General features: G+C 39.0%; 1 protein-coding gene across 9 annotated transcripts in view; it reads right to left on the reverse strand.

Annotated features, from left to right (window-relative positions):
- Positions 1 to 24,666, reverse strand: part of PER2 (period circadian regulator 2) — a 47,984-nt gene that overhangs the window by 7,166 nt on the left and 16,152 nt on the right. For all 9 annotated transcript variants that reach the window (XM_050977824.1, XM_050977822.1, XM_050977827.1 and 6 more), the window contains 18 exons: positions 22,495 to 22,984; positions 21,638 to 21,706; positions 18,423 to 18,577; positions 17,785 to 17,906; positions 16,071 to 16,272; positions 14,507 to 14,558; positions 13,027 to 13,169; positions 12,743 to 12,821; positions 8,314 to 8,420; positions 7,480 to 7,633; positions 7,197 to 7,305; positions 6,567 to 6,698; positions 5,316 to 5,412; positions 4,629 to 4,785; positions 4,419 to 4,546; positions 2,767 to 2,940; positions 2,250 to 2,510; positions 656 to 1,503 (listed from right to left, as the gene is read on the reverse strand). In XM_050977824.1, the coding sequence (XP_050833781.1) occupies positions 656 to 1,503; positions 2,250 to 2,510; positions 2,767 to 2,940; positions 4,419 to 4,546; positions 4,629 to 4,785; positions 5,316 to 5,412; positions 6,567 to 6,698; positions 7,197 to 7,305; positions 7,480 to 7,633; positions 8,314 to 8,420; positions 12,743 to 12,821; positions 13,027 to 13,169; positions 14,507 to 14,558; positions 16,071 to 16,272; positions 17,785 to 17,906; positions 18,423 to 18,577; positions 21,638 to 21,706; positions 22,495 to 22,766 (3,261 nt within the window). In that variant the 5' untranslated portion in view covers positions 22,767 to 22,984. The remainder of the gene's footprint in view (positions 1 to 655; positions 1,504 to 2,249; positions 2,511 to 2,766; positions 2,941 to 4,418; positions 4,547 to 4,628; positions 4,786 to 5,315; positions 5,413 to 6,566; positions 6,699 to 7,196; positions 7,306 to 7,479; positions 7,634 to 8,313; positions 8,421 to 12,742; positions 12,822 to 13,026; positions 13,170 to 14,506; positions 14,559 to 16,070; positions 16,273 to 17,784; positions 17,907 to 18,422; positions 18,578 to 21,637; positions 21,707 to 22,494; positions 22,985 to 24,666) is intronic.

A 24,666-nucleotide genomic window follows, 5' to 3' on the forward strand; every position in this document is an offset into this window, starting at 1 on the left:
ATATTTCTACCATGGAAACCTTTACAGACACATTACTTCAGCTCAATTTATTTGTTATACTGATTTATCAGGCTGAAATGAGCCAGGAAATAACAAAACCCCTGAAGTTACCAAATAGTTCAGCATAGTTTTAGGGCAACAAACAAAAGAAAAATGAAGTTATGGTCTGCAAGAAATGACGAATTCTTCATTAACTTCAGTTGTTTGTTTGTAAACACAGATGAGGTTTTAATTTAAATCAGCTTCTTTCAGACCACTTACAGATTGTTTTTTCCCATGCACACAAATTCACTAGCACAAAAGTTTTTGCTAAAAATAAAACGCTAGTTTATTTCAGTGGTTTTCAATGGGCTTATCCATATTCTTATTTTCTTCAGTGAAATGGAACAAAACTCTCTCAGGGTGTATTTCCAAGCTTCCTAGGGTAACTTCAGAAGAATGATGAGGTAGATTTAATGTTTAAAGGTTGAGGCTATTCTAATGTTTGGACTTCACATTTTGTCCAGTTTGTTGAAGTTTGAATTTACCAACTACAATTGTGAGTCCAGCTCCAGGCATTCCATAGCTTCTGTCTATTGTTAACAAGCTGCCCTGAAGAGAAAGGACTGGAAATGGTGCAGCAGAGCCGGGAGAAGGGGGTGTGAGCCAGACTTACAGGTAAGGATTCTTTCCCACTGCCGTTGTCTGCCGTGCTGATGTTGCCCATGGCTCCCTCCTCAGGCAGGGCTCCGTGCAGCCCCGCAGCAGCCCCGCTCTCGGCAGTTTTGGTGGTTTCCTCCAGCTGCAGGAGGTTGAGAGGAGAGCTGCACCTGGACTGGAAGAGCGGAGGTGAAGCCTGGTCCTGAGGAGCCGGCGACTGCGGAGTGCAGGAACGGGAGGGCTCGTTGCGGGGCTCGGCCCCGGGAGCCCTCTCGGGCTCTGCCGGGGAGTTGTACTGGAATGGCTGTGCTGGGAAAAACGCCTGCTGGGGGAAGGGGCTGCCTGTGGCAAAGGGGGGCTGTGGTGGGAACACCGTCTGTGAGGAGAAGGTGGGATGGGCAGGGAAGTTGGGCTGGCTGGGGTAAAGCGTTTGAGGTAAGTTATTGTTCATCTCCGGGTACACGTAGTTGGGGAGCACGAGAGCCACCACGGGGGTCATGAAGGGTGCAGAGAACTGGGATGGCCCCACAGGGCAAGTGTTTGCAGAGTCTGGCAAGTGACTGAAACCAGAGAGTGAGGTCTCAGGAGCCGGTGGCACTGTCCCTGCTGCTGGGAAAACTGGAAGGGAATAGGCAGGCATGACAGTGGGGAAGGACACTGCTGAGTAGCTGGCTTGGGAGGTCTCTGATGGTGACCAGGCTGTGGCATTTAACCCTTGCAGGGGGAAGCGGTGGGGGAATTTAGCCCCAGAAGTTGTGCTGTCTGAGGATTCCTGTGGTTTGATGCGCTTCGATTTCCTGTTCTTTCCACTCTTCTTCCAAGGCTGATCCATTCCAGACGTGGCGTTTCTTTGTCCACGGCCACCTGCAAAAGGAAAAGTTGTAAGGAAGGTTGTAAGAATACAGCTATACAGGACCTGTATAACTATTTAAATTAAAAAATTAAGATAAAAATCTGAAAAATGCTTAGCAGTGTCTGACTTCTGTTCTAAGTCAAGTCAAGACCGAAATGAGAACAAAGACAGATCATATCAAGCACTCCTGAAAATGCCATCCAGAGCTCCTAGGCCGAAGAAACAAAGCAATCTCACCACTACTGCTAGTCTGTGCCATTTCCATCCTGCTGATCACATTATTACCTAAAAGGCAACAATTATCAGATTGCCCCACTAATTACACGACAGTGGAATGGGGAAGACTGGAAAACAAAGGAGCTGAAAACAAAACAAAACCACAAATCTGAACAAAAGACAGATGGCAAGACAGAAGGGAAAGAAAAGCAAGGGAATACAAGCACAGATAAAGTAAAGCAAACATTCTAAAGAAGGATTTTTTTGTCCCTTGAGAGTAGATGCATGACAGTAATAGTATAGAGAATAGACAAAAATAAAAATATTAGTTACTAAAATGCCCATTGTGACACTAAAAGCAATATTCCGCTTTAATCTTTTAGCAAGATTTGCCAGAAAATTTTTCTGTGAGTTTTGAAAATAGCATGCAAGTGTCACTGTTCACACTGGCCCCACAAAACCACTAAAAACAGAAATGCCCTCCCAACAGGATTTACTTTCTATATAAATACAAGTTTTATGGTGAAAACTATTGCCATACCACGCTCAGCAGGCCGTCCTTTTGGTTTATCTTGTAAGTAGTAATTGCAGTGTGACTGAAAAATATTAAATCTCTTTATTTCTTTGAATTTGTTCAAGAAGCTCTGCTCCTCTTTTTGTGTATGCACTGCAAGCACTTCCTTTGTAAGTCCCAGTTTTTTAAATGGCTCCTTCTCTTGATTTATGTGTGCAGAGCTGGAGGGAGGGGCAAGAAGTTGGCCATCTATGATTTCTGCTCCACTTGGACCATCTTCTATCATTTCTACAGGAACAGAAGGCAAAATACTCAAGATGAAGCAAAGAAAACCCTGTACACGCATTTTTAAGGTATTACAATTCTGTAATAATTTTGCTGCCAGTTTAAGATTACACATTCCATCCCTATTTATTCCATTAACTAAGACCACCTTAGCTGGAAGAAAATAAAATTCATGAGCAGACATCAGCTGTTCACATGTCTGAAATCTGAACTTGCTAGCACTTGCCATCTTGAGGAAAAAATATTAGCAAAATCCTACCTAATTCAGGTTGTGTTTTTTTGTCTCCAACATGAACAATGGTGCTGCTGTAGCTGCACTGACTGGTGAGGGACACAACACTTTCAGGTTTGCCAGGTAAAGCCAGAGATGTTAAGTGAGCACCAACCACTGGGGGACCACTCGATTTACCAGATGCCTTCAACACAGCAGGATCTGTTAAAAGAAATAAAGTTGCAGCTTACTGAACATAAACAAGAACAAATTCAAGTTACATGCTGCTAGGGCTGCAGAACAGTAAAGGCCAAAGTGTGCTTGACAAGACAAAAAAGTGAACTTTATACATTCCAGGAATAGAATGACTGTGGAGCAACAAATGCAATCCTCTAAGCCCATACAAAGGCAAACCAAACCTTTTCAATAAGGGATATTTTCCTTTTTTTCTGGTCTTCGCTCTTCTTTCATGGCATAATTTTGGAAGAAATTTTCTAGCCTCTTCCAGCCCGAGAGTAAGTTGCCCCCAGCTCCCACAGTGCTGTACACTGATTTCTTTCATTAGCTGGTTACTGTAAGAGCTTTGTTTTGAGCACCCAGCTATTTAAAATTCTCTCCCCTGAAAGCTACACACAGTAATCCAGCAGAGGTCAGAGCAGTGCCTCACAAAATAGCATTATAACATCCCTGCTCTCACAGGAATACTTCCATAACACATATTTAAGATCTAAAGTTTGCCTTTTTCCTGCCTGGTGAATTCATCTGTCTCAGACATCAGTGCAGCAAAGAGCTGGTGACCCACGTCATCTCCTGCCAACCAGAACCACAGACACTCCAAATTACAGCATTTCAATCCCTGCTGTAGGACTCTTTGTTCCTGCTCTACTGATACCTTCTAATTTGATTCTAAAAGCTGCATTAGAACTTCTTTTTGAAGCTCATCAAATAGCCAAGATCATTCCCACAACCAATTTTTGAGGAACTCCACTGGCCATTCTCCCTTCAGCCTCATACAATGACAAGGTAGAATGAGCAAATCTCTCATTTGCATGCAGTTCTTTACCAGTCTCACAGTCCTTGGCCTAACCCGTTACCAATCTTCACTTAGCTCCCCATCCAGACAAGGGACTATGTCAAATGCTACATCTAAGGCCTAAAAAATTCACTGAATGTTTCTGTCTGCAGCAGACTTTTTAGACAGCTTTCCTCAGTAATCCCCAGCTTTTTGTCTTCACGGATGAACATTGGGTTCTAACATCTTAAAAAACACAGAACAGTCCAATGCTGTATTTTACCTTCTCTTGTTCCTTTTTTTAAAGCAGAAAACTAAGATGCATATTTTTGTTGTAGTTAATTAGCTGCTAGGTTCTTCAGCTGATTATTCTTACAAGACCTAACTGTGAAATAAACTTCCCACATTTGATAATGATTCAAGTCCTGAACCTAAAAATCCTACTGTATTCTGCACAGTTCAAATTAGTTTATTGCATCTACAATCCAGATATGCATATGCATCAACTACTCAGTATTTTAATTGTAAGGAAGATATTAATGATAGAAGTTAAATCACCAACATCAAATACTGAGAAAGAAGCTATGAGGTCATGCCTAAGACACACTTGTCATTATTCTGCAAAGAAATAGCATGCAACTGCCTGCCAGCAAAACTCAGCTATGAAAAAGCTGGGATGTAGAGTTACCTCCCAATGGCTGGATAGAATTATCAGCTGCTTTTTGTTCATGAACTCCAGAACTCAGTGATGCAACACTTGTTGAAGGCTCACATTTTCTTTTTGCTGTACCAGGCACATTACAACTCTCCAAGTACCTAAAATACAAAGATTTAGCAATATTAGACATACCAGTCCTGTGTCCAGAGGTCAAGAGTAATTTACTCACAGGTTGCTGACCTGATGACACTGTCCAAACAGCTGATCTGCTGATAGGAATACACAGGTTGTTCTTTCCAAGCCAGCTCTTCAGTGGTCACATTTTTTGGAGCAACTGTTCCTGAAGTATCCTTTCCCCCTACACCTTTCACCTGGCCACCAGCAGTATTCTGTTTTTCTGTGGAAAGAGATACTGCTATTATGCAATTAAGACATTAAATCCTTACCAACTCCCCTAAAAGCAACAGTAGTAAAGGTTTTTCATTTCTACATGTTTAGCAGGTCACAAATTAACCACTGTAGTGCACCAATAAATGAATATTATGTAAACATTTTCCTGTCCTTATGGGTGCTTGGAGTTATAAAGTTTAATTAGATTGCATATGGATCCAAAGGGAATAGACACTATGGCTGTAAGAGAATATATATCATTTGGGTTGAAACCCACTCAGGATGAGTTCAACTCTAGTGCCCACTTAAATTATTTCAAGACAACAGCTTTAGGCCATGCCTTAACTGTGTTGCACCACTACTGATTCAATGAAGCCACAGTATTTTCCTGGGCACAGCAGAGAGACACAGGAAAATAAAATCTGAACTGATAAAATGCTGTCTTTATGCATTGAATAGAGCTCAACTAGAAAACAGTCCTGCTGCCACATTACCCAAGGCACCAGCACAAGAGACTAGGAACTGCTCATGTCTTACCTGCCAAAGACTCTTTCTTGTAGTCCAGTTTGGCTTTACTGTCAGTGAAAATATGCTGTCCTTTACTCTTGACCTTGCGGGCATATTGACAAACCTCCTGGAAGCAGTTTGGGAAGAACAGTTATTTCAAAATTCTGACATAAAACATTTTGCATAGTGATTCCTCAGTAGACTAAATCTAACCTCAGTTAATCTCTATCTTGCAATTACCTTGATCACAGGAGAAATATGTATACATACAATTTTATTGTGCAGCTGCAGAAATTTGGAATTGGAAAGAGAAGAAATTTAAAGCAAGTTTCCTGCAAACAATTACTCTGTATTTCTTTTACTCTGTTTGAATAACTTAGATAGGAAAATGGAAACTATCCATTACAAAGATGACTTCGGGAAAACACCAAACCTATCACTTGGTAAAAAACCTAGAAGTCTAACCAAGCACTAGCAGGATGTTACAGAACTGGACTGTAACAGCCTTCACTGTCTGTGGAAATAGTGAAGGAATGCCAGGCATCTATTTCCCTGTTAAATAAGAAATCCTGCGACTTCATCTGCTTACTCCAGCAGTGTTTAAGAACTGAGAGCCAGGAAAGTGACCACCTTGGCAAGAGCAGGAGTCTGCAAAGTCTGATCACAGAAGCACAAATCAGATTTGGGAGAATTAGTCTACAAGCAATCCAACTTATCAAGGAAAATTTTTGGCTTCCAGAGTTAAACACAAAGTAAAGTTCTAAGCACAAACTAGAAAATTGGTTTATTCCATTCCATTTATTTCATTCTATATAAATGCTGTATTTTTGCAACATTGAAAGCAATCAGGGTCAAGCTATCCCTTGGTTCTGCAGGTATTACTGCATTTAATCTTCTTACTTTCCTTTGGGAAAACAGTAATTACAGACTTTCCCCTCCCAAAAGAATCTGCTTTCACATTTCTGGCTGGTTTTCCAAGAAACACAGCATATAACATGTAACAGACAATAGATTAAGTGAACACACTGTACAGGTTTAAATTCTCTATAACACTGACTTTCATGTCTATCACTGTGCTTCAGTACCCTGAGGCTTCACCTACACCAGATATGCTTATTCCCTCAGACAAAAGGGTTTTTCTGTATTAAACAAAAAAAGAAAGATGGCATTTTCTTTATCCTTTCTCCTATTTCTGATTTGAAAACATTATTCTAGAAGTTAAAAATCCCCACTTAGTTTGTTTCGTGTCACATACTTGAATGAGAAAAATCAAAAACCTACTGGTTTATCCTTATGAGTGTCTTCATTATTGTTTCCTGTGCTGTCACTGGAGGATGCCACACTCATCAGGTGCTCATGTGAACCATTGCTGCCCAGACTCCCATAGCCACTGGATCCACTGTTGTGCACAGGCTGTTAAAACAACATAAACAAAAAAAATATATATATGTATGTATGTATTGTATGAATGTATACACACACCCCCCTCAGGACATCAGTAATTCCATGTCAGGAAAAGAGATTTTATTTTATGCTGGGTTTTTTGTTGCTTGGGGATTTTTTTGGGTTGGCTTCTTTTTCTGGAGTTTTTTGTGGGTTTTTTGGGTGGGTTTTTTTTTTTTTTTTTTTTTTGTTGTTGTTGTTGTTTTTTGAGGGTGTTTTTTGGTCTTCTTTTGTTTGTTTGTCTGGAGGACTCCATAACTACATTAAATTCTTAAGATATCAACGGGAGCTTTAACACACTTTAGAAAGTCTTGTGTGGCAATGATGAGTGCAAGGAATTCCCAGGATTGTGGCCAACACTCCAGCAGAGCAGGAGCAGCTAAAGGCAATGTGTCACCAAGACCAAGGGGCTCTGGCAGCAGGATGTGGGCAGGGAAGGAGCAGGGAAGCAGCAGAGCCCTGCAGTACCTGCAGGAGGAGCCGGTAGATCTGCTCTGTGATCTCCTGAACGCTGGGGTGCAGGATCCTGTCCTCTGTGTAGTTGGGAGCAGCAAAGACATCTTCATTTAAGGGACCCCTGCACAAACCAAACATACACCAGCTCACTGCAAATGCAAACGTTTCAACCACAGAGACCAGTTTCAATTTACCACCTACATATCCTACAGAGAATTTAATGCTTATTCTGTTCCCTCCTCTTAAGGATCTCTGTAAACCTGAGGGAAAGGAAAACAAAACCATCCCAACTTACGTCCTAACTTTGTGTCTCCCAATAATAAATGAAACTTTTCGACTCCAAGGGTTGATGAAACTGGACCAGCTGGTGTCCATGGTGATGTAATCTCCATTCCTAGTGCAAAACCTGATTGGTGAATAGTCAAAAGGCTGCCCTCCATACTGAAGAACTGCAATGAAGGATTCAAACAGATATTTCAGATTAATGTTTGCACAATTCCACATAACAATTCAGGATTTTACAATGAACTGGATATTCATGGAGGGAATGGACATTCAATGGACTTCCTCTTTATGGAGGAAGATGACACTTGAGGGAACAAATACTGGGTACATTGATACATTTGGAAACACTGAGCTACCAGAATAAGCAGAACTTCATAATTTACTGGACTATGGTTGAGAAAATCCCCTTTAGAATACAACAAACTAAAGCAGGCTGAAGTAGCTTTAGAAACTTTGCCAGAATGGCTTTTATTTTCTTCTCCACGAAATAAGAAAGAGTATCATGTAAGATATGACGACTTCTATCACATCATTCTCATACTTTTTTTTATACTTTTTCATTAATTTCATATATTTTATACTTTTATAAATGAAACATTCATTTATAGTCAATTTGTTTACAATAGATATATATGCTTCTTAGAAAGTACAAAACAGAGTGATTTCTCACTTTCACGGATTTGCATTAAGAATCAAGTTGTACAGTAAAAGATTCAGTATTTACTTGTGGGAAAAAATCAAAAGTCACAATTAAGTTTCTCCTACTACTAGATGAGATTTTTGTAGTCTTATAAATAAGCTAAAGAAAAAAAAATATATTTCTACATAGTAAGAGGTCACATACTTTTTTTGTGAATTGCTAGCATTAAGGGTCTGTCATTTGGGTGAAGATGCACCAAGACTGGTGTTCCTATTAAATCCTGAGGTAGGTATCCCAACAGAGGTACTGCTCTGGAGAAAGAAAGACAAAGAAAAAGTAATAAAAATGAAGTAGAAGAAATGTACATTTCAATGTTTGAAATGTTTTATTTTAAGCTTTCTTTGCTGCTTTTCCTGTGAAGAGAATGAATAATTTTAAGCTTACATTTGGTGAAAAAGAGGTGCCAAGTTAACACCAGTCATACATTTAGGGCAAGGGAGGCTTTGTTTGTTTGTGGGGTAGTGGTTAGACCAAATCAACGAGTCTGCTACAGCAGTTCTGTCTTTTCTTTGCTGCCTAACTTTAGAGGATAAATGCTTACCCCAATTTTAAAAGAGCATTAATGAAGTTTAATCTTGTAAAACTCTCATGAAGGCAAATAGTACCCCAATCCCTTGGCTGGGAGCCATGGCTAAGGATCACAGGATTACCACAGCTGAACTAGCACCAGAGGAGCTGACCAGCCCTCAAGACAACTTTCTCACAGGCAGGTGAAGAGTTCAGCTCGGAGGAGCTGCAAGGGAGCAAGCTTATTAACTGGAGAATTAAAAGCAATGGTACTGAATTCCTGCACGTCATCCATGACCACTTCCAGTGATGTGAAAAAACTAATTTATGTGACAAAACAATTTTTATTGATCACTTCAAGCATTTGCATTAAGGATAAAGAGCGAAAGTTCACAAATACCACTCTGCACCTTACCCTGAAGGTTAACCACTGGAAATGTGCTTTGGAAAAAAACCAATGTACTAGGTCAACTCTACTCAGTGGTGTTGAAGTTGCCAGGTGCCAACAAGTCCCTGTGCATCTTCCCCCAGCCCCACTCAGTGCCAAAGGCCCAGGGGCAGGGAGATTTGAGAGTATCTGAACAGCTTTAATGAAGAACTCAGCCCCAGAGCAGCAGACAGGGCATCGGTGTCAGGTAGGAACTCAAACGCATTATGCAGCAAATGCCTTCAACACTGCACTTCCAACAACCCACTGGAATTACATCAGTTCCCCAAAACATCAAACATACCCTTCCAGAAAAGATATTAGCTACTAATGCCTTATTATCAAAGCAATTAGTTTAATAATCAGTCTTAAGAGCTGTAGATGAACTAAAGCAACAGAGCAGAAACTGGCAAGGAACTCATACCAAACCAGATCACTTTGACACACTGACATTTAGAAGTGCTGCCAAGCTCAAAGCACATGAGAAAAGTTGTGCTGCTAGAGGACTTTAAAATCTCAGTCAACTCCAAACAACTTCAGCCAGGGCTTCATCAAATAACACCACAAGAAGGTTTTGTTCAGCACTGCTCCTGTTTGCCACCTGCTTTATGAAAGTCAGGGATCTAGAATGTGAGACTGAGCTGGCCTTGCCTGCTCTGATGAAAAGGAAACTAAAAGATGATCCAGGAGCTTCCCACACTGCTGGAAAGAGGAGTTGCAAAAACAGGGTTAAATTTTCTTGATGGTGCCAGACAATAAAATTACAGGCAATGGTCCCAGACTGGAGTCTGGAAAGCTGATGCTGGATGTTAAGAAAAGGTTTTTAACAGAGCAGTGCAACACAGGAGGTTTCCCATACAGATTGTGTCATCTCTGCCTCTGAAGATTTTCAGGCATTATTGAGACAAGGCCACAGCTGACCTTAGCCAGGACTGGGCAAGGTTTCATCTCAAGCAAAAGGATGGAATCAAGACCTCCAGCAGTCCCTTCCAACCAGCCCTTCAGTGCTCCTATAATTCTCTATTTGAGAATGATATCTTGGCATCATGATGATTCCTCATAATGAATAACTCGTAACAATTCAGAGGTTAAGTTAATAAATTAATTTTATGAATGCAAATACACGTGTGGCATAAGAATGGCTGATGAGGAGATGCTGCCAAGTTTAGTTTGTGTTTTATAGAATGACATTTAAAGTGTCAAAAAACATGAATAAGAAGTCTCTTTATATTATTGTTGTAAGTTACACACAAAACTGCTTTAAATTAATTTACAAAGATCATTCCACTGTGAACTACTTACACCCATTAAATACGTGAAGTATCAAATATATTAAGACAAATATAGGAATGATTCATTTAATTTCAAGAAAATATTTATTTTTACTTAACATACTCTGTGCAGAGATTCACCTGCAGAGTCCAGACGAATACGTATTTTTTCAACCCATGAACATGTACTGATTACAGAAATTAACTTTATGCAAGTCAAGCAACTGTTTCAGGGTTATGTTATGAACAACACTCAGTCAACAGCAGGTGCTCAGTTGCACATTTTAAATATTAAGACTCTGCTTTCGTTAAGACTCTCTTGCTTTGTGTATTCTACCAAACCCTGGAGAGCTTAATAGTAACAAACTGCATATGCATGTCTTGGTAAACATTTATTGGGCTGCCAATGCTCTCAGGAGTTAAAAAATTAAAAGCAAAATCAACTACACAATCACAGGAACAGAAATAAATGACACAAAGTCCTAATTTCAGACAAGATGCAATCAGCCCTCACTGGAAGTGTTAGAAAATGGTATTAGAGAACAAGTGGTAACATCAAACTAACAGGAAAGAAGCTTCCATAGGATTCACAAGGAAGGATTTACTGCACTTGCTCCACTCAAGCCCAAGAATAAGAGCAAAGTTCTCCACTCAGCAATTTTGCCATTTCTGTTAAATGACTACTGGAGACCACTGAGCTGTGGATGCACAGAGGAACAGAAGCTTTGCACTGTGCCCTCAGCCACTCTGCAAAGATAAACCCACTCTGCAGCTGGCTTGAAGCATGTGTGGAAATGAAGGAGAGAGAAAAATCCACGAGGAAGACACAACTACAGTGGATTAAGTACTTTTATCAACTTGAGCTGTTTAGAGGGACTGTATAAACCACAGCATGGAACAACAGTTTGTCAGCATTAACACACTCAATCCTACAGGAACTCAGCCACAACATCTGCCTCTCTACAGGTAAAACTGTCACAGAAGTCAAGCAGTGCTCTTTTTACCTTGACTCCACCTTAGTCAAACGCCACAATCTCCTTTTCCCAATCCCTCTCTCTTCTGCTGCATTTAAGGATTTTGCCAAGAATGAAATATTTTTTTAGAAACTAGATTTCCACCCAAAAAATATACCACAGAATCTCAAAATTGCCCATTATACTCCTACTCTGTCTGAAGACATCCCCCCATCTCAACTTACAAAGAAAATTTTAGCATTCTTAGAATGCTTAAAAAGAAATGAGAGAATCTCAGCAGTCAGATGTTACCACCGTAGCTAACTTAGTTTTTGCTATGGAAGAAAAATAAAAAAAAAAACAAACCAAAGCGCCATACACAGCCCAAATATCAGAAACCATCATAAAGAAAATAGCAGGGAAAATGGAAAAGAAAGGGGAAAGGCAGTGTTTTCAACTCAGGAACAGGTGAATTCTCTTCAAGTCAAGTCCCCACGGCTCAGGATTGTGTTTAATGTCTTTATCCATGATCTGGCCAAGAGAATGGAAAGCACCCTCCATCATTTTGCTGACAATAGCAAACTGGGTGAGAGAGTTGATTCTCCCAGGGAATAAGTGACAAGAGGAAATTACCTCAGGGCAGGTTTAGACTGGCTATTAGGAAACATTTCTTCATGGAAAGGGCTCTCAAGGAACAGGCTGCCCACAGGAGGGGTGCAGTCACCATCCCCAGGGGTATTTAAAAATGTGCAGATGAGGCATTTAGGGACAGGGTTAGTGCTGGACTTGATGATCTTAGAGGTCTTTTGCAATCTAAATGATTGCATGAAAGCTTGGTTTAGAGCTCAAGAACTAAGTCTTTGTACATACATTAAGATCACAGGTGGCTGTTTTGTTTCTAATTTAGAATGTAAATAGTTACTCTAACCAGCTTTTATGACTGTCAAAGCAATTTGAAGTCTTCAGCTAGTGTAATGTGAACCAGTTTTATATACTTTTTTTAAGATCTAATGTTGTATTCAAAAGCTGTACCTCTAGTTGTACCTGGGCCAGCAGAGAGCAACAGCAGCATATTTGCTGAATCAAATTTAAAAAACCAAAAAACCCACACCTAAATGTCTCATACAGGTAATAACTGGCACCACAGGAATTCTTTTGAACATGGGTTCATTGACTGAATTTATGTCCAGAATTTCCCAAGGGGGAAGAAAAGTGGAAGAACAAGTTGCTAGCAGGCATTTAAATATTAGTGTAATGTGTTCTCATGCATAGTGAAAATGGGGGGATGTGCTTTTCTTAGATCAAACACCCTTCAGTAGTTGCATAATTTTTAACCCCATACAGACACCTTAAATCCTGCAAAGATATTGGGTAGGTTGCTCATCAGTAAATTTAAAAATAATTTTTTAAGTTACCTTTCATCTACATCCTGAAACAAACAGGTCGGTGTGTGCGTAGTTGTAAAAATCCTTTTGTCAGGAGGAATTCTGGGTGCTGAGAGAAAAATAAAAGCATATTAACAACTGGGGTTAATAAAAGCATACATAACACTTCAAGCTGCCACTCCAAAATTCTGGCCAAGAGCATACAGGAAAGCAGCAAGGACAGAGAATAGAAACAGTTCTCTTTCACTTTAATAAAGCTTGAACACATCTTTCTTTTAGGAAAGTAAGCTGGTCTTTGTGCACTCAAGGATTACCTTCATAACCAGAATGGACTTTTTCTGCAAGCAGCACACAGCACAGCTGGTCTTCTGCTATTTCTGGATCTTGCACTTTGATAAGGTAGGGAGTCATCCGGAATGGGTGATAGCAAATCTCATTTTCCCGCTCCTTTCCCGCACTAACGATTAAAGAGAGTTAATTATTTCAACAGATTCATCTTATGCTGAACACAATTTTAATTCATGCATTGTATTTCCCTCACGACACAAGAACTGCATGTTAGCTACTAAAATAGCAGTCAAGATCTTGGCTTGATTTTTATTTTTTTTGAAGAGAACCTAATTCTGATGGTAACCTTTGCACAACAACTTCCATAAAGATTGCGCTGTTCTCTCTGCTGCCTGCAACAATATCCACAGCAGCATCACATGGAAGTCTGATAGAAACCCAGCTCACACAACACATTAAGTTACTTTGTTCTCCTTCAGAGGGATAAATTGACAGGGCTTTTTTATGAAGACTGCTATATCCCCTGAGTTAACACAAAGGTCACCTTTTAATCAATATTTATTCCAGTTTAGAAGCAGTGAAGGCTCAGTATCTAATAACAGGTGTTTGCTTAACCAGAATGCAAACATAGTAATGAAAACAACAACCACAACAACCATTTACACAGTGACCAAAGAAGAATCAGTTGTAATAAGTTTATAACAGCAGTGCTAAATAAAAGTAAAGCTTTTGAAACCACTGTTAGTTGGACAAAAACTCTCCAGTAACACCAGCAGTACTTCTGCAGCACATCCAATGCACCACTCTGGAGCTCTGCATTACATCCAATTCATTTCAAGTTTATTCATACCTCGATAATAAGTATTTATTTACTCCAGAAGTAATTAAATAATTGGATCCACTATTTTTGCTTCAGAAATGCTGCCAGAGAGGCAGTAAGCATCAAGAAATCAAAGTGCACAAGAAAGAACATGAACTAAGTTGCCAGCTTTTCCTAAATAAATTTAAAAAAACCCCAAAACTAAAGAGGAGTGATTAGGGCAGGAAAAGAAGGAAGAAAAGCAAACCAAAGAATTGTGTCCTCTGTTAACTAGAGGACAAAAGAGACAAGTCAAGTAACCCTTGAGTATCTTCCTAGGGGATCCCTGAGATAAATTTGAGCCATTGCTTTTTCAGAATGAAGGAGAGTGAGGCAGGTGCTGAACAGTTCTATTTCCATGATCCAAAGGCTTTCCAGAGCAGGAGGAGATGCTGCACCACCTTCCTTCATGGCACAAAGGTCAATACTCACAGGGATTAACTTCCAAGATGGAACTTCCCAGAATCAGTTCAGTTTTCTCTGTAGCTGCTAGAGCTAATCAACTCAAGGATGTGCATATGTTTTGCTTTACAATCACATTATGAAAAAGCATGAAATGTTCAAACCAGATGGTTCTTATAAAAGTCAAATACTTATGTAATGCTTGGTTTCATAACACAACACTAAGCTTTACAATATTGTCTTACCTGATGCGACAGAAAAAGGATTTCTCTTCCATGCAGTCCTGGGTGGAAGACTCTAGAAATATCAAACATATTTCATAACAAGTTACAAATTACTAGAAGATGATGATATCTAGTGTAAGAATTTTTCCTTAGATAAGACATTTTTTTTAAGTTTAAGTTTTCCCTGAACTCTCCATATGTATTGATTAAACAATGTACATCATAAGCAACTAAACCTGAACATCCCTCAGATTCTGAGGCTGGCGTGTGAATCATAGCTCCTTGTTTATCAAGTCTTTTTCTTAAACATCTCTTAACAGCTCTCTAGTTTGAGCTGCTTACTCTTATCAACATTTTCACAATACTTTATACCAGTGACCAAAAATGTCTGGTTACCTAGGACCCAGAATCTGACCATCAAATGAACTTCCTAGCACCTCTCTTCTCTCTTATTCCTGAAGACTTCTTCTCATGTTTAAAGCTTATTTCCCTCCTTTTCCAGAGCAGCCACACACTGATTCCCAAGGGAAGCTCTGGCATTTCAAAGGCCTCCAGTGCACAATATTTTGGATGTTATATTGTTGGCAACTAATACATGACAGAGCGTGCACACTTCTACTTGCTGCATTTTTTAAATCTGAAGCTGTACACAAACATAATAAAGCTACAGAAAATGTTTCAAGAAAGCAAAACCAAAAAAACTCCAGCCTAACTGAGTAATTAGGATTATATATCATTTACCACTGACCCTGTTTTGAGCCACAGGTTGCACTGGAGACCTCACAAGGTCCCTTTTGACCTGCTCTATGTATGCATTGCTTAGCACATGTTTATTGCTGATTGTTTTTTCAGATTAAATCTGGTTCATACCCTGGCTTTACTTCACAGATTTAACATGCAATGAATTGGAATTTCAAACATTTCGAGCAGACCTTGAATTTCAAGTGTTTAGTTGAAACAGTTGGCAGATATTTCTCAATTACTAACAGCTGCAGGTACATGAGAAAAACAATCCTACCACAAACAAATATCAAGTGCCCTGAGACATCTGAGCCTTCACCATTAATTATGCCTAATATAACTTTTCTAAGGCTAGAAGAAGAGAGCTGTGATTACACTTGCTGAGTGTCAGTGATTACAGCTGAAATACCTTTTTCTACACCATAACCAAGGTGTCCAGTATTCAAATCATAACCATTTTAAAAGGAAGGAGACAGAGTATTGTCCCCTTTACACTTGAGGAAGAGAAAATGTGAAGAAAAATAGTTTTCATTTGATTGCTAGTACAAGTGGAAAGTAAATTCACCATTCAGCATGAATTCCTACTTTGTTTTCGTTCATCATCTGGCTGAAAGGAGAATGAGAACTGATAAATAATGACTTTGAGAAGACTTTTAACCAAGAGACAAGTCTTGCTGATTTATAGAATACATTTGTACATCTAGAGTTGTTCAGAGATGTTCTAATAATGCCCCTGTGCCCCTCAAGAAGTGATGGGGAAGGATGGAAGGACATTCAAAATCAGGATTTGCATTTGTGTGACTGCAAGAAGGTCAGAGCAGTATCTGCTGTTGAGTCCACTCACCAGCTCTATTGCAGATGTTCCATGATGGTAATCTGTATGGGGTGGTAGAAGTATAGAACACACTGACATCCTGAGGTGCCAAGAACTCCACAAATTTGGCATTTTTAAAATAGCCCCTCTTGCAGCGGAGAATAGAAGCAGCTTGATCAGAGATGTATAAAATTTTCCCAGTTATCAAAGAAACAGCTACAGCAAACATATCCTAAAAACAAAAATCACAAATTATTTAGACCGTTTGAAACATTATTAAGTGCAGCATATACTTCTGAGAAAAACATTTAATGTATAAAAATATAAGTATGTTCATAATGAGAATTAAGGAAATTTAATTTTATTAGAGATGTTGAACACAATGAATCTGCTCATCAAGTAAAAACAGAATAGTTTTTAATTATGCAGTAAGAATAATACACTACTATTTACTGGGTCACAAGCCCTATACATCATTATCTACAGTTCTGTGATGCAGAATGAATTTACAAATTAAGAATTAATGACCTTCCAGCTATCTAACTTCACATTTTCCCTGTGCTTGTTACAGACATGATTTACATGTATGAAATTCAGGTGTTTTTGAAAGGCTGTTTGTGTTAGCTGGTCCATCCACAAAAAGTGAAAAAAGGGCTCTAAACCACTTGGTAAAAAATAATGAGTACACAGGTGGGAAGAAGTCCCACACATTTGTATTGTTTCTCTTCCTGCCACAGAGGAGCTCCCTGCGTCACAACCCTGAGTGCTGCATTCACAAACACTGCACAGGAACTGAAGAGCTGCCAGCACAACACTGCTTTCACAAACAGATATTCACATTAACTGAACAATGTTTATAATATTTGGCTGAATTTCTCAGTTGTACTCAACACTTCCTATTTATTTCATCTTGTGGGCAGCCTTTACTATTCACAGATTTAACAAACCCCACCTACTTCAAGCTATGGAACATCCCCCACCATGCTCTTATTTTAGAAAGTTCAGACTTCATATATTCAAATGGAAAAAAATAGTAGAAGGTAGCCTAATACATTTAGATACCATTATTTTATGAAGACTCTATAACTTATTGCTAAAATACTAGTAAAATGGAAATAAATATAATTTCAAAAATGATTCAGGTTATCATTTCACTGCTAGAACTCCAGTGATGGTCCTAGCTGTTCTTGTCTCTATGAGAACACAGCATCACTGGACCCCACAGAAAGCCTGTACCAGTTACAAAGACCAGGCAAACCCCACAGAAAAGGACACAGTGATTCCAATACTTTTGTCACTCTCCAGTCACACTAACACAAAACTAGTGAAACATCAAATAACCCCTAGTTAGAAGAATAAGCTGAAGTGATTCACTGTGTGCCTCGACCAAAATTGGAAAAAGTTAACTCTCCAACTTTTGCAATTGCACTGAAATGAAACCTAATGATGTGTCTCAGTGTTTGTATGGACACAGAGATGTGTCACACCACCACCTCCAGGCACAAGGTGCCATTCAGAGATCAGAGAGGTTAAGCTTCTTATTTCCCACCTAACCAACAGAAACAAGCTTGTAAAGTCTGAAAAGGCTCAGAGTTTCTTAACATCCCCTTAGGGGCAAAAGGCAGTTTCTTCAGCTTTGTGGCCTAGCTACCAACCCTTCCCTTGTAAGAAGGAGGCATGCCTGAGAATTCCAGTTCCAGGAAACATTTTCAATACAGATTGAGACTCAGGGCACCACACTCACCGCATTTTTCATGATGTATTCTGAGGTTATAGTCTCCACTTCTTCCACTGTGTAAGATGATACATTGAGACCAGCAGGTTGGGATTCATTAATCATCAACAACTGGTAATATTCCTCATTGGCTACATGGGAACAACAAACAATTTATAATCAAGATTATCAATAAACACCCAGCCCAGAAGCAGTAAATGGCAAAAATATTTTTTGGCATAAATGCAGAAGTTGTGAAGTTGGCAGTTGGGAAATCTAGGCACTACTCCAAATACATCATTTTCCCTGGTAGAGCTTCCTCATCAGTAACTCAAACAAAAGTACACATCTTAATCTACCCATGTATGAATAGTCACATATTGTAGCCTGACAGTTCAAACAGTATGAAACTGTAAATTGTTTTCAAATCAATTTTCTAACTCAACCAAACAGCAGTAAAACATCAAACCTCTAGAGAGCTGCTTCAACTCCCAAAGGAACAAAAGTTAACAAAGCCAACAAATCGAAACAACGTGAAAGTATCTGGTGAAGAAGGTTTTCAGCCACAGTACAGTTCTCTTTGTAGAGCTAGGTTTATCTAAACTCCTGTTTTGAAAGTTTCACTTTAGCCAGGTTGCCATTATCTAGGCAGTATCACACTTTATTACCTTTAACTTGTTTAATGCTTTTAAGGGCATATTTCAATGTTGTTAGGACACTGGATTTGCCTTTGACTCTCTTCTCAGAAGGAAGGTGAGCTTTCAGCTCCTGCAGTGTTTTCAGCAATTCCTTTTGTGTTTTGGCTTTAGTGGACTGCTCACTACTGTAAGATGAAAACAAAAAACACAACATCACTTGAATGCTCCATGTGACACAGCATCCTAAGAGAAGCCCAAATGTACTCTGGTACTTGTCACCCACATCAATTTCTATCACTAGCCTCATTAACTGTGCCCGTACTCACTCAGTATCAGGTTCCAGAACTTAAAGAAATTCCAGTGTGACCATTTAAAATGAAAGATTTACCATCACCTGGAATGTAATTGTAAAATGGACTCTGTATGTGCAACAGTACCTATGCCCAAGCACCACAGCATTTCTTTTTTTTTTCCTTTGCCACAGTCCCCCTTCTCCCCTTTTAGTGGTATTTTCCTCAGCTCCTTTCAAAATCAAACTCAGAAATGTTCATGGACTTCAAAGGAGAGAAGCAGGAGGTCCATTCAACTCTCCACCTCCTGTTCAAGCAGGTTCTCTTAAGAAAGGTCCCTGAAAAGGGAATGGCAGTGGGAGAGCATCAAGTTAACAAATCAAATGGAGAAATCCTTTGAATGGTGTATCCCATCTAAGCATGGCAACACATTAAATAAGATGAGGAAACTCTGACTAAAGTTGTAAAGAAAAGAATCCAGAGGAGGCTGGAGACAGAAGCTGCATTCACAGGTCTCAGGTGCATGTTCAGAAGAGCTGTCTCAGTGGAGAAGGACAAACTACAGAGACTATCATTGCCAATATCACAAAGTTATCACCTTCCTTTCCAGTTCCTGGGGTCTCTCCCCATTATTGAGAGGTGCTGATATAGTCACAAAGGAAGAGAAAAGGAGGTCAGGGAAGTGAGGGAGAGGGTAGCAAAGACGGATGGCAGATGGGTAGGAAGGAGTTAAAACAATAAATCACCTTGCCTTTTGCATTGGAGATTTTAAAAGCTGATCATTCACAATGATCAAGAGGGTTACAGAGCTGTTCTTACATCTTCCTGAATTTTTTTTTTCCTTCCAAAGGAAGGTCTTCTCTTAACACCTGACTGTCATGGCTGGCAATCTGTAAGAAGTTACCCTGAGCACTACTGTGGAAACAATAGTCCTGGCAACTGCACTGCCTGACTGAAGTGGCCAGAAAAGCAGCTTCAGCTGCCAAGCAATTTTCAAGAGGATTTGTGAACATTTTTCTGACAAGTTTTAAGAGCTTGAAAAGGTAGATAAATCATCTGACAGGTGTTGGGTGTATTTCACCAAAAATGCTTTGTCACAAAGCTGTAGTATAGAATACACATTGTTCTTGCTTCCATCACAGAGCACTGTGAGACACGCAGCATTCATTTACTCACTGGTCATTCCGTACCAAGAAATAATGGCAAGGGATCAAACAAAAGACTGTAGTACTCCCTTGGGAAACATGAGGTTCATGCTGTGTATAAAAATCACGTGTACAACGTGGCTTGACAGCTTGGACTGCTGCAATCAAACAGGGCTTTGTTAACAGAGTTTCACAGAAGAACCCTTCATGCTGGCAGTAGGAAAAAAGAGAAAGATTATGAAATAACTGAGCATACTGCTGGTTTGTACTCTCAGAGTATAGACTGCTTCATGAGAGTGGTCAGATTCTTCTGCAAGAAAAAAAAAAAACAAAAAAAACCCCAAACATTCCAAATTAGCCTACAGCAGCAGCAAATACAGAAGATGGACATTCTTGGTAAATAAGTTACACAACTCCAGAATGTTTTTCCAGAGAGCAGGAGCATCAGGCACAGCAGGCAGTCACAGAGAAGGTGTGAATTGCAGAGGACAGAATAAGCAAGTTTATAAAGACAGGAGCTTTTCATTTTGCTTTTTGTGGACAGCAAATTGGAAAGGTACCTACAGATATTAAACTAGAGTTGTTGGTTGGCACTGATACTGAATGCAAACCCCAGTAGTGTAAATCAAAGATCAAGCCTACAAAGGTAAGTAGTTTGTCAGACTACTGCAGTCTTCTCTTTGAAGATCATTCTCTAGATATCTTCAGTCTCTCTTTCCCAAATGATCAGATTTTGCTCTGTAACCCTCTAGCACAGTGCCTGATGGCTGGAGGGAACGCACTACCATCTGGATTCTTAATTATTTCTGAGCAGAGAGCTATTAATAAAATTTAAAACTGAAACACCAAAGAAACTGTAGTAACTAAACCCCTCCAAAATTTCACAGTGAAGAAAACTAAATCAATGAGAAACAAAGATTAAGAAATGCCTTTGGTTCACTCTTTCACACTAAGCAATAAACTCTGGAACACAATTTCCAGTTGAAAACACAGCATGGAACAAATTCTCCAGGTGCATGCAAGGCAGACACAGAAAATATGGTGAACACACACCAAATGGTGCATAGGAGTAATTTGAATTTGCCACTTTTCTAGGAACTGCATCAGGTAGAAACACATCCAGGTAGGCAGGCCTTAGACATGGGCCTTAACATCAACATGCTCTATCTTTGATACGCTCAGGACCAGGCTTTGATCTCCTCATCTGACTTAAAAAAACAAGTGCAGCAGGGTACTCTGAACTGTCTGAGTATGAGCCTTCAAGCTAACAGGCTCTTCAAGGCTATCAGGGACAAAAGCAGAGTTCATACAGAGGGGGTTTGTGTATCGTTTATCCTTACACCCTGGGGCCTTGAATCCCAGCAAATGGAACACAGGAGAGGCAGGTGATACAGCTGCTGGACACCAGGAATAACCCAGCTCAATGGGGAATTCTGATGTCAACACACCACCAAGTTCAGACTAAATTATGAAGAGCAAAAAAAAAAAATTCAAAGCTACAAAACCCCACTGTAACTAAAGCAATATTCAAAGGGACCCACAAAAAACCAAAATTAGAGAGTTAAGGTACCAAATCAAAACAAAGTAATGTGACTTTAAAGGTTACCACACAACTTGCATGGAAAAGCTCTAATTTAATCAAGTAGTTAATATGAGATGCTACTGATTATGGACAGGAAGAAATCAAAGACAGGATTTTTTGTGTAGTCATCCTGGTTGAGAAAAAACAAAACAAAAAAACTCAAAATATGACATTATTTAGTTTCCAGCATTTAGCAGATTACTAAAAAGTATATGCCCATTAATTTACCTGCATCCACTGCTGGACTGATTGTGTTCAGAGTTTGCAATCATCAGACTAAATGCATTTGAGCTTGAACTAGAATAAGGAAAATAGAAAAAGATTAATATTTGAAAACCTAATAAAACTTTTTGTTCATTGTAGCTTTTTATTTTCCTATTAATGACTGGCTACCTCAAAAAAAAAAAAAAAAGAAAACCCAAAATAAAAAAAGAGAAAAATACCCAAATCAAACACCAAAAAAAAAAAAAAAAAAAAAAAAAAAAAAAAAAAAAAAAAAAAATCAACCCACGCACAACCCCCCCCCAAAAAAAAAAACCCAACACAAAAACCCCAAAACCCCAACCCCAAATTTTAAAAGCTTCTGCATGGTACAACTAAAGGTGTAAGCATTTTCTAAGCAGCACAGAATAGCTTGAGTGGGAAAGGACCCACAAGGATCACTGAGTCCCAACACCCTGCTTCTCACAGGACCACTAGAGAGGTGGTTCTACTCCTAGCTTTGCTCTGTCCAGCAAACTGCTACTGAAAAGATTAAAATGGCATGGTTGCATCCTCACATAAGAATTAACTGACAGGTTTTGACATACAATTACAGAAGTTGGTTTACAGGAAAACAAGGCAAGTTAAACAGTCAGTGATGACAAGAAAGATGCAAATTATGCTGGCAATGCAAACACCAACACCAGAGACTTTTTCTTTAAGAATTATACTACATCATTTACACCACATGAGAGTACAACTAAAGTAGCACACTCAGCTCCCTGCTGAAGAGGCTTTGTACCTTAGCTATCATTCAGAAAGATTGATTCAAATGTAAAAAGGGGCAAAAGTAGAAGTGAAATGTATTTAATAACAGCTACTACCTCTTATGACAGTCTGAAGATTCCATGAGCATTGCAGAATCCTTCCCATTTTCATCAGATTCATGACCATGAGAATCATGCCCACTTGAATAGTTTTCATTTGTGTCATTCCCACTGGAGTCATTCCCACTGGAGTCATTTCCACTGGAGCCACTGCTCATTTCAATATCTTCCTGAAGAACTTCATGAGAGTGTTCAGGTTTTGCTTGAATTTCTGAGTCTTCAGCAATCATCTGGCTGGGGTCAGTGGGAAGTCCAGAATAGTCACTCATCTTGAGCTGCTCTTTTAAGGAGAAGGATAGAGAAAGGTTTCCACTGATGCCAGGCTGCTGCTCAGGGTTCTGCTCCTCAGTGCTAGAGGAGAACCCCCAGAACTTGACAGAGTCCGTGGGACACTCATCAGAAACACTACCAAGACCAGGAGCAAATCAAGCCATATTCAGAATTTTCCCTCTGTATAAACTCTGTTTGGAAGTACAGATGCACAAATCTGAGGAGGAAGGGAAGGAAGAAAAAAAAAATTATTTTCTTGTTTGCCTTGCTGACAAACTGGAATTTGCACTGATTGAAGAAAGTAAAAAATGACATGCATGGTTAATATATTCAGCATTTGAATGATGAAATGTTTCAGTTAAATTGAAAAAAATCTCACAATGTTTTATCATGAAAATGTATTTACTTTTCAGTAAAAACCTACACATAAGAAAGTTGAATGGAAACAGGAAAAACTCCTGAAAAGTTCACCTATTCCCTTGTTTTCTATTTTCTTACTTAATACTTCTCAGTATTGCTGCCTAGATTTGGATAACAGCTATTATGATTTTCAGTGAAACCATTCCAAATGCCTTTCAGTTTACCTTTATAAAGGAAAAAAACTCTATTCAGACATGAGAGCATTGCTCAATTGGTTTGGAGGTAATTTGGGTTGGTCTTCTGTTTTCTACTGGGGTTTGGTTTTTTTTTTAGGATAGTTGGGAAGGAACACTGCTGTACTCTTCATTTCTTTCTTTATACAAAAGCCATGTAGGTGAGCAGACAGAACACAAAGCAGGAATAGGGAGACTAAACACACAAACACACCACCAAAAATTCTAAGGCATGAATAGCCCTGAGAAGAACTTTATCTACTAATTACCATTAATGAGGGGGGTATGATAGAAATTGCTTGGAAAAGTTAGGTTAAAACAAAAACCACCCCATATCCCTGCTTTTAAAGCAAATTCTGATGCACCAGGCTCAAAAATCAGAGTGCACACAGAGATGAATCAAGGGCAGCCCAATACTGAAGTATCATCAAAAGAGAAGTACTGGAGAGCAGTTCAACTTTATTTATCTTTAAAAAAGATTGTATTCAATCTGACTTACATCCTCATCCATTTCAGAGACAACAACAATGTAAAACTATGAACTAAGATTTCTTTGTTGAGAATCTCTGTTGTTTTCAAGACAACAGAACCATGTATGTTCCTTCCTCTTTGTTCCTTTAAAATATTCACAATTGCAATTATTAACTAATAAACCTTTGACAGGAATAACAATGAATAAAAAAAAAACAACCAAGTTTTCTTAGTATTAACTACAGCAGTTTTGTCTTCAACACAAATAAATAAATATTTAGGTATTTAAGAAAAGACTGTAATGGAAAACATTCACAACAGTAATTTAAAACACACCATGATTCAACTCCCTCCAAAGCAACACCACATGGAAGTTATTTTCTTACCCTTCTAACTGATGTTTTTCCAGACATTTTACATTTATTTTGCATTTTCCAGAAAACACTACTTGTCTCCTCATTTGGTCAAAATAATATGCAATATATCTGCTTTCATTTAAAAGAATAGTTTTTAGGACATTCACTTAAGCTATCAGTAATGATATAAAGATATAAATAATTTTCTTTTCCTACAAGTTTATTCACAAGTGAATTATAGGTGAATAATTATAGGTGTATATAATTCACAAGTGAATTATATTATTATAGGTGATAATAGAAAAATGCCTTTCAGTAGAGTAAAATACACTTTTCCCTTTGGCAGGTGTTCCCTTCAGGTATTTTAATGCAGATGAAACAGACTCCTGTGATGCTGCTGTACTGAACACTATATCCAGGCACTGAATTAGCCCTCAGGAGCTCTGACAGTCTTTTCCTGGACTAAGGTTAACCACTTG

Source organism: Serinus canaria, chromosome 9 (assembly GCF_022539315.1).
Source record: "Serinus canaria isolate serCan28SL12 chromosome 9, serCan2020, whole genome shotgun sequence".
In the NCBI taxonomy this organism is placed as follows: Eukaryota; Metazoa; Chordata; class Aves; order Passeriformes; family Fringillidae; genus Serinus; species Serinus canaria.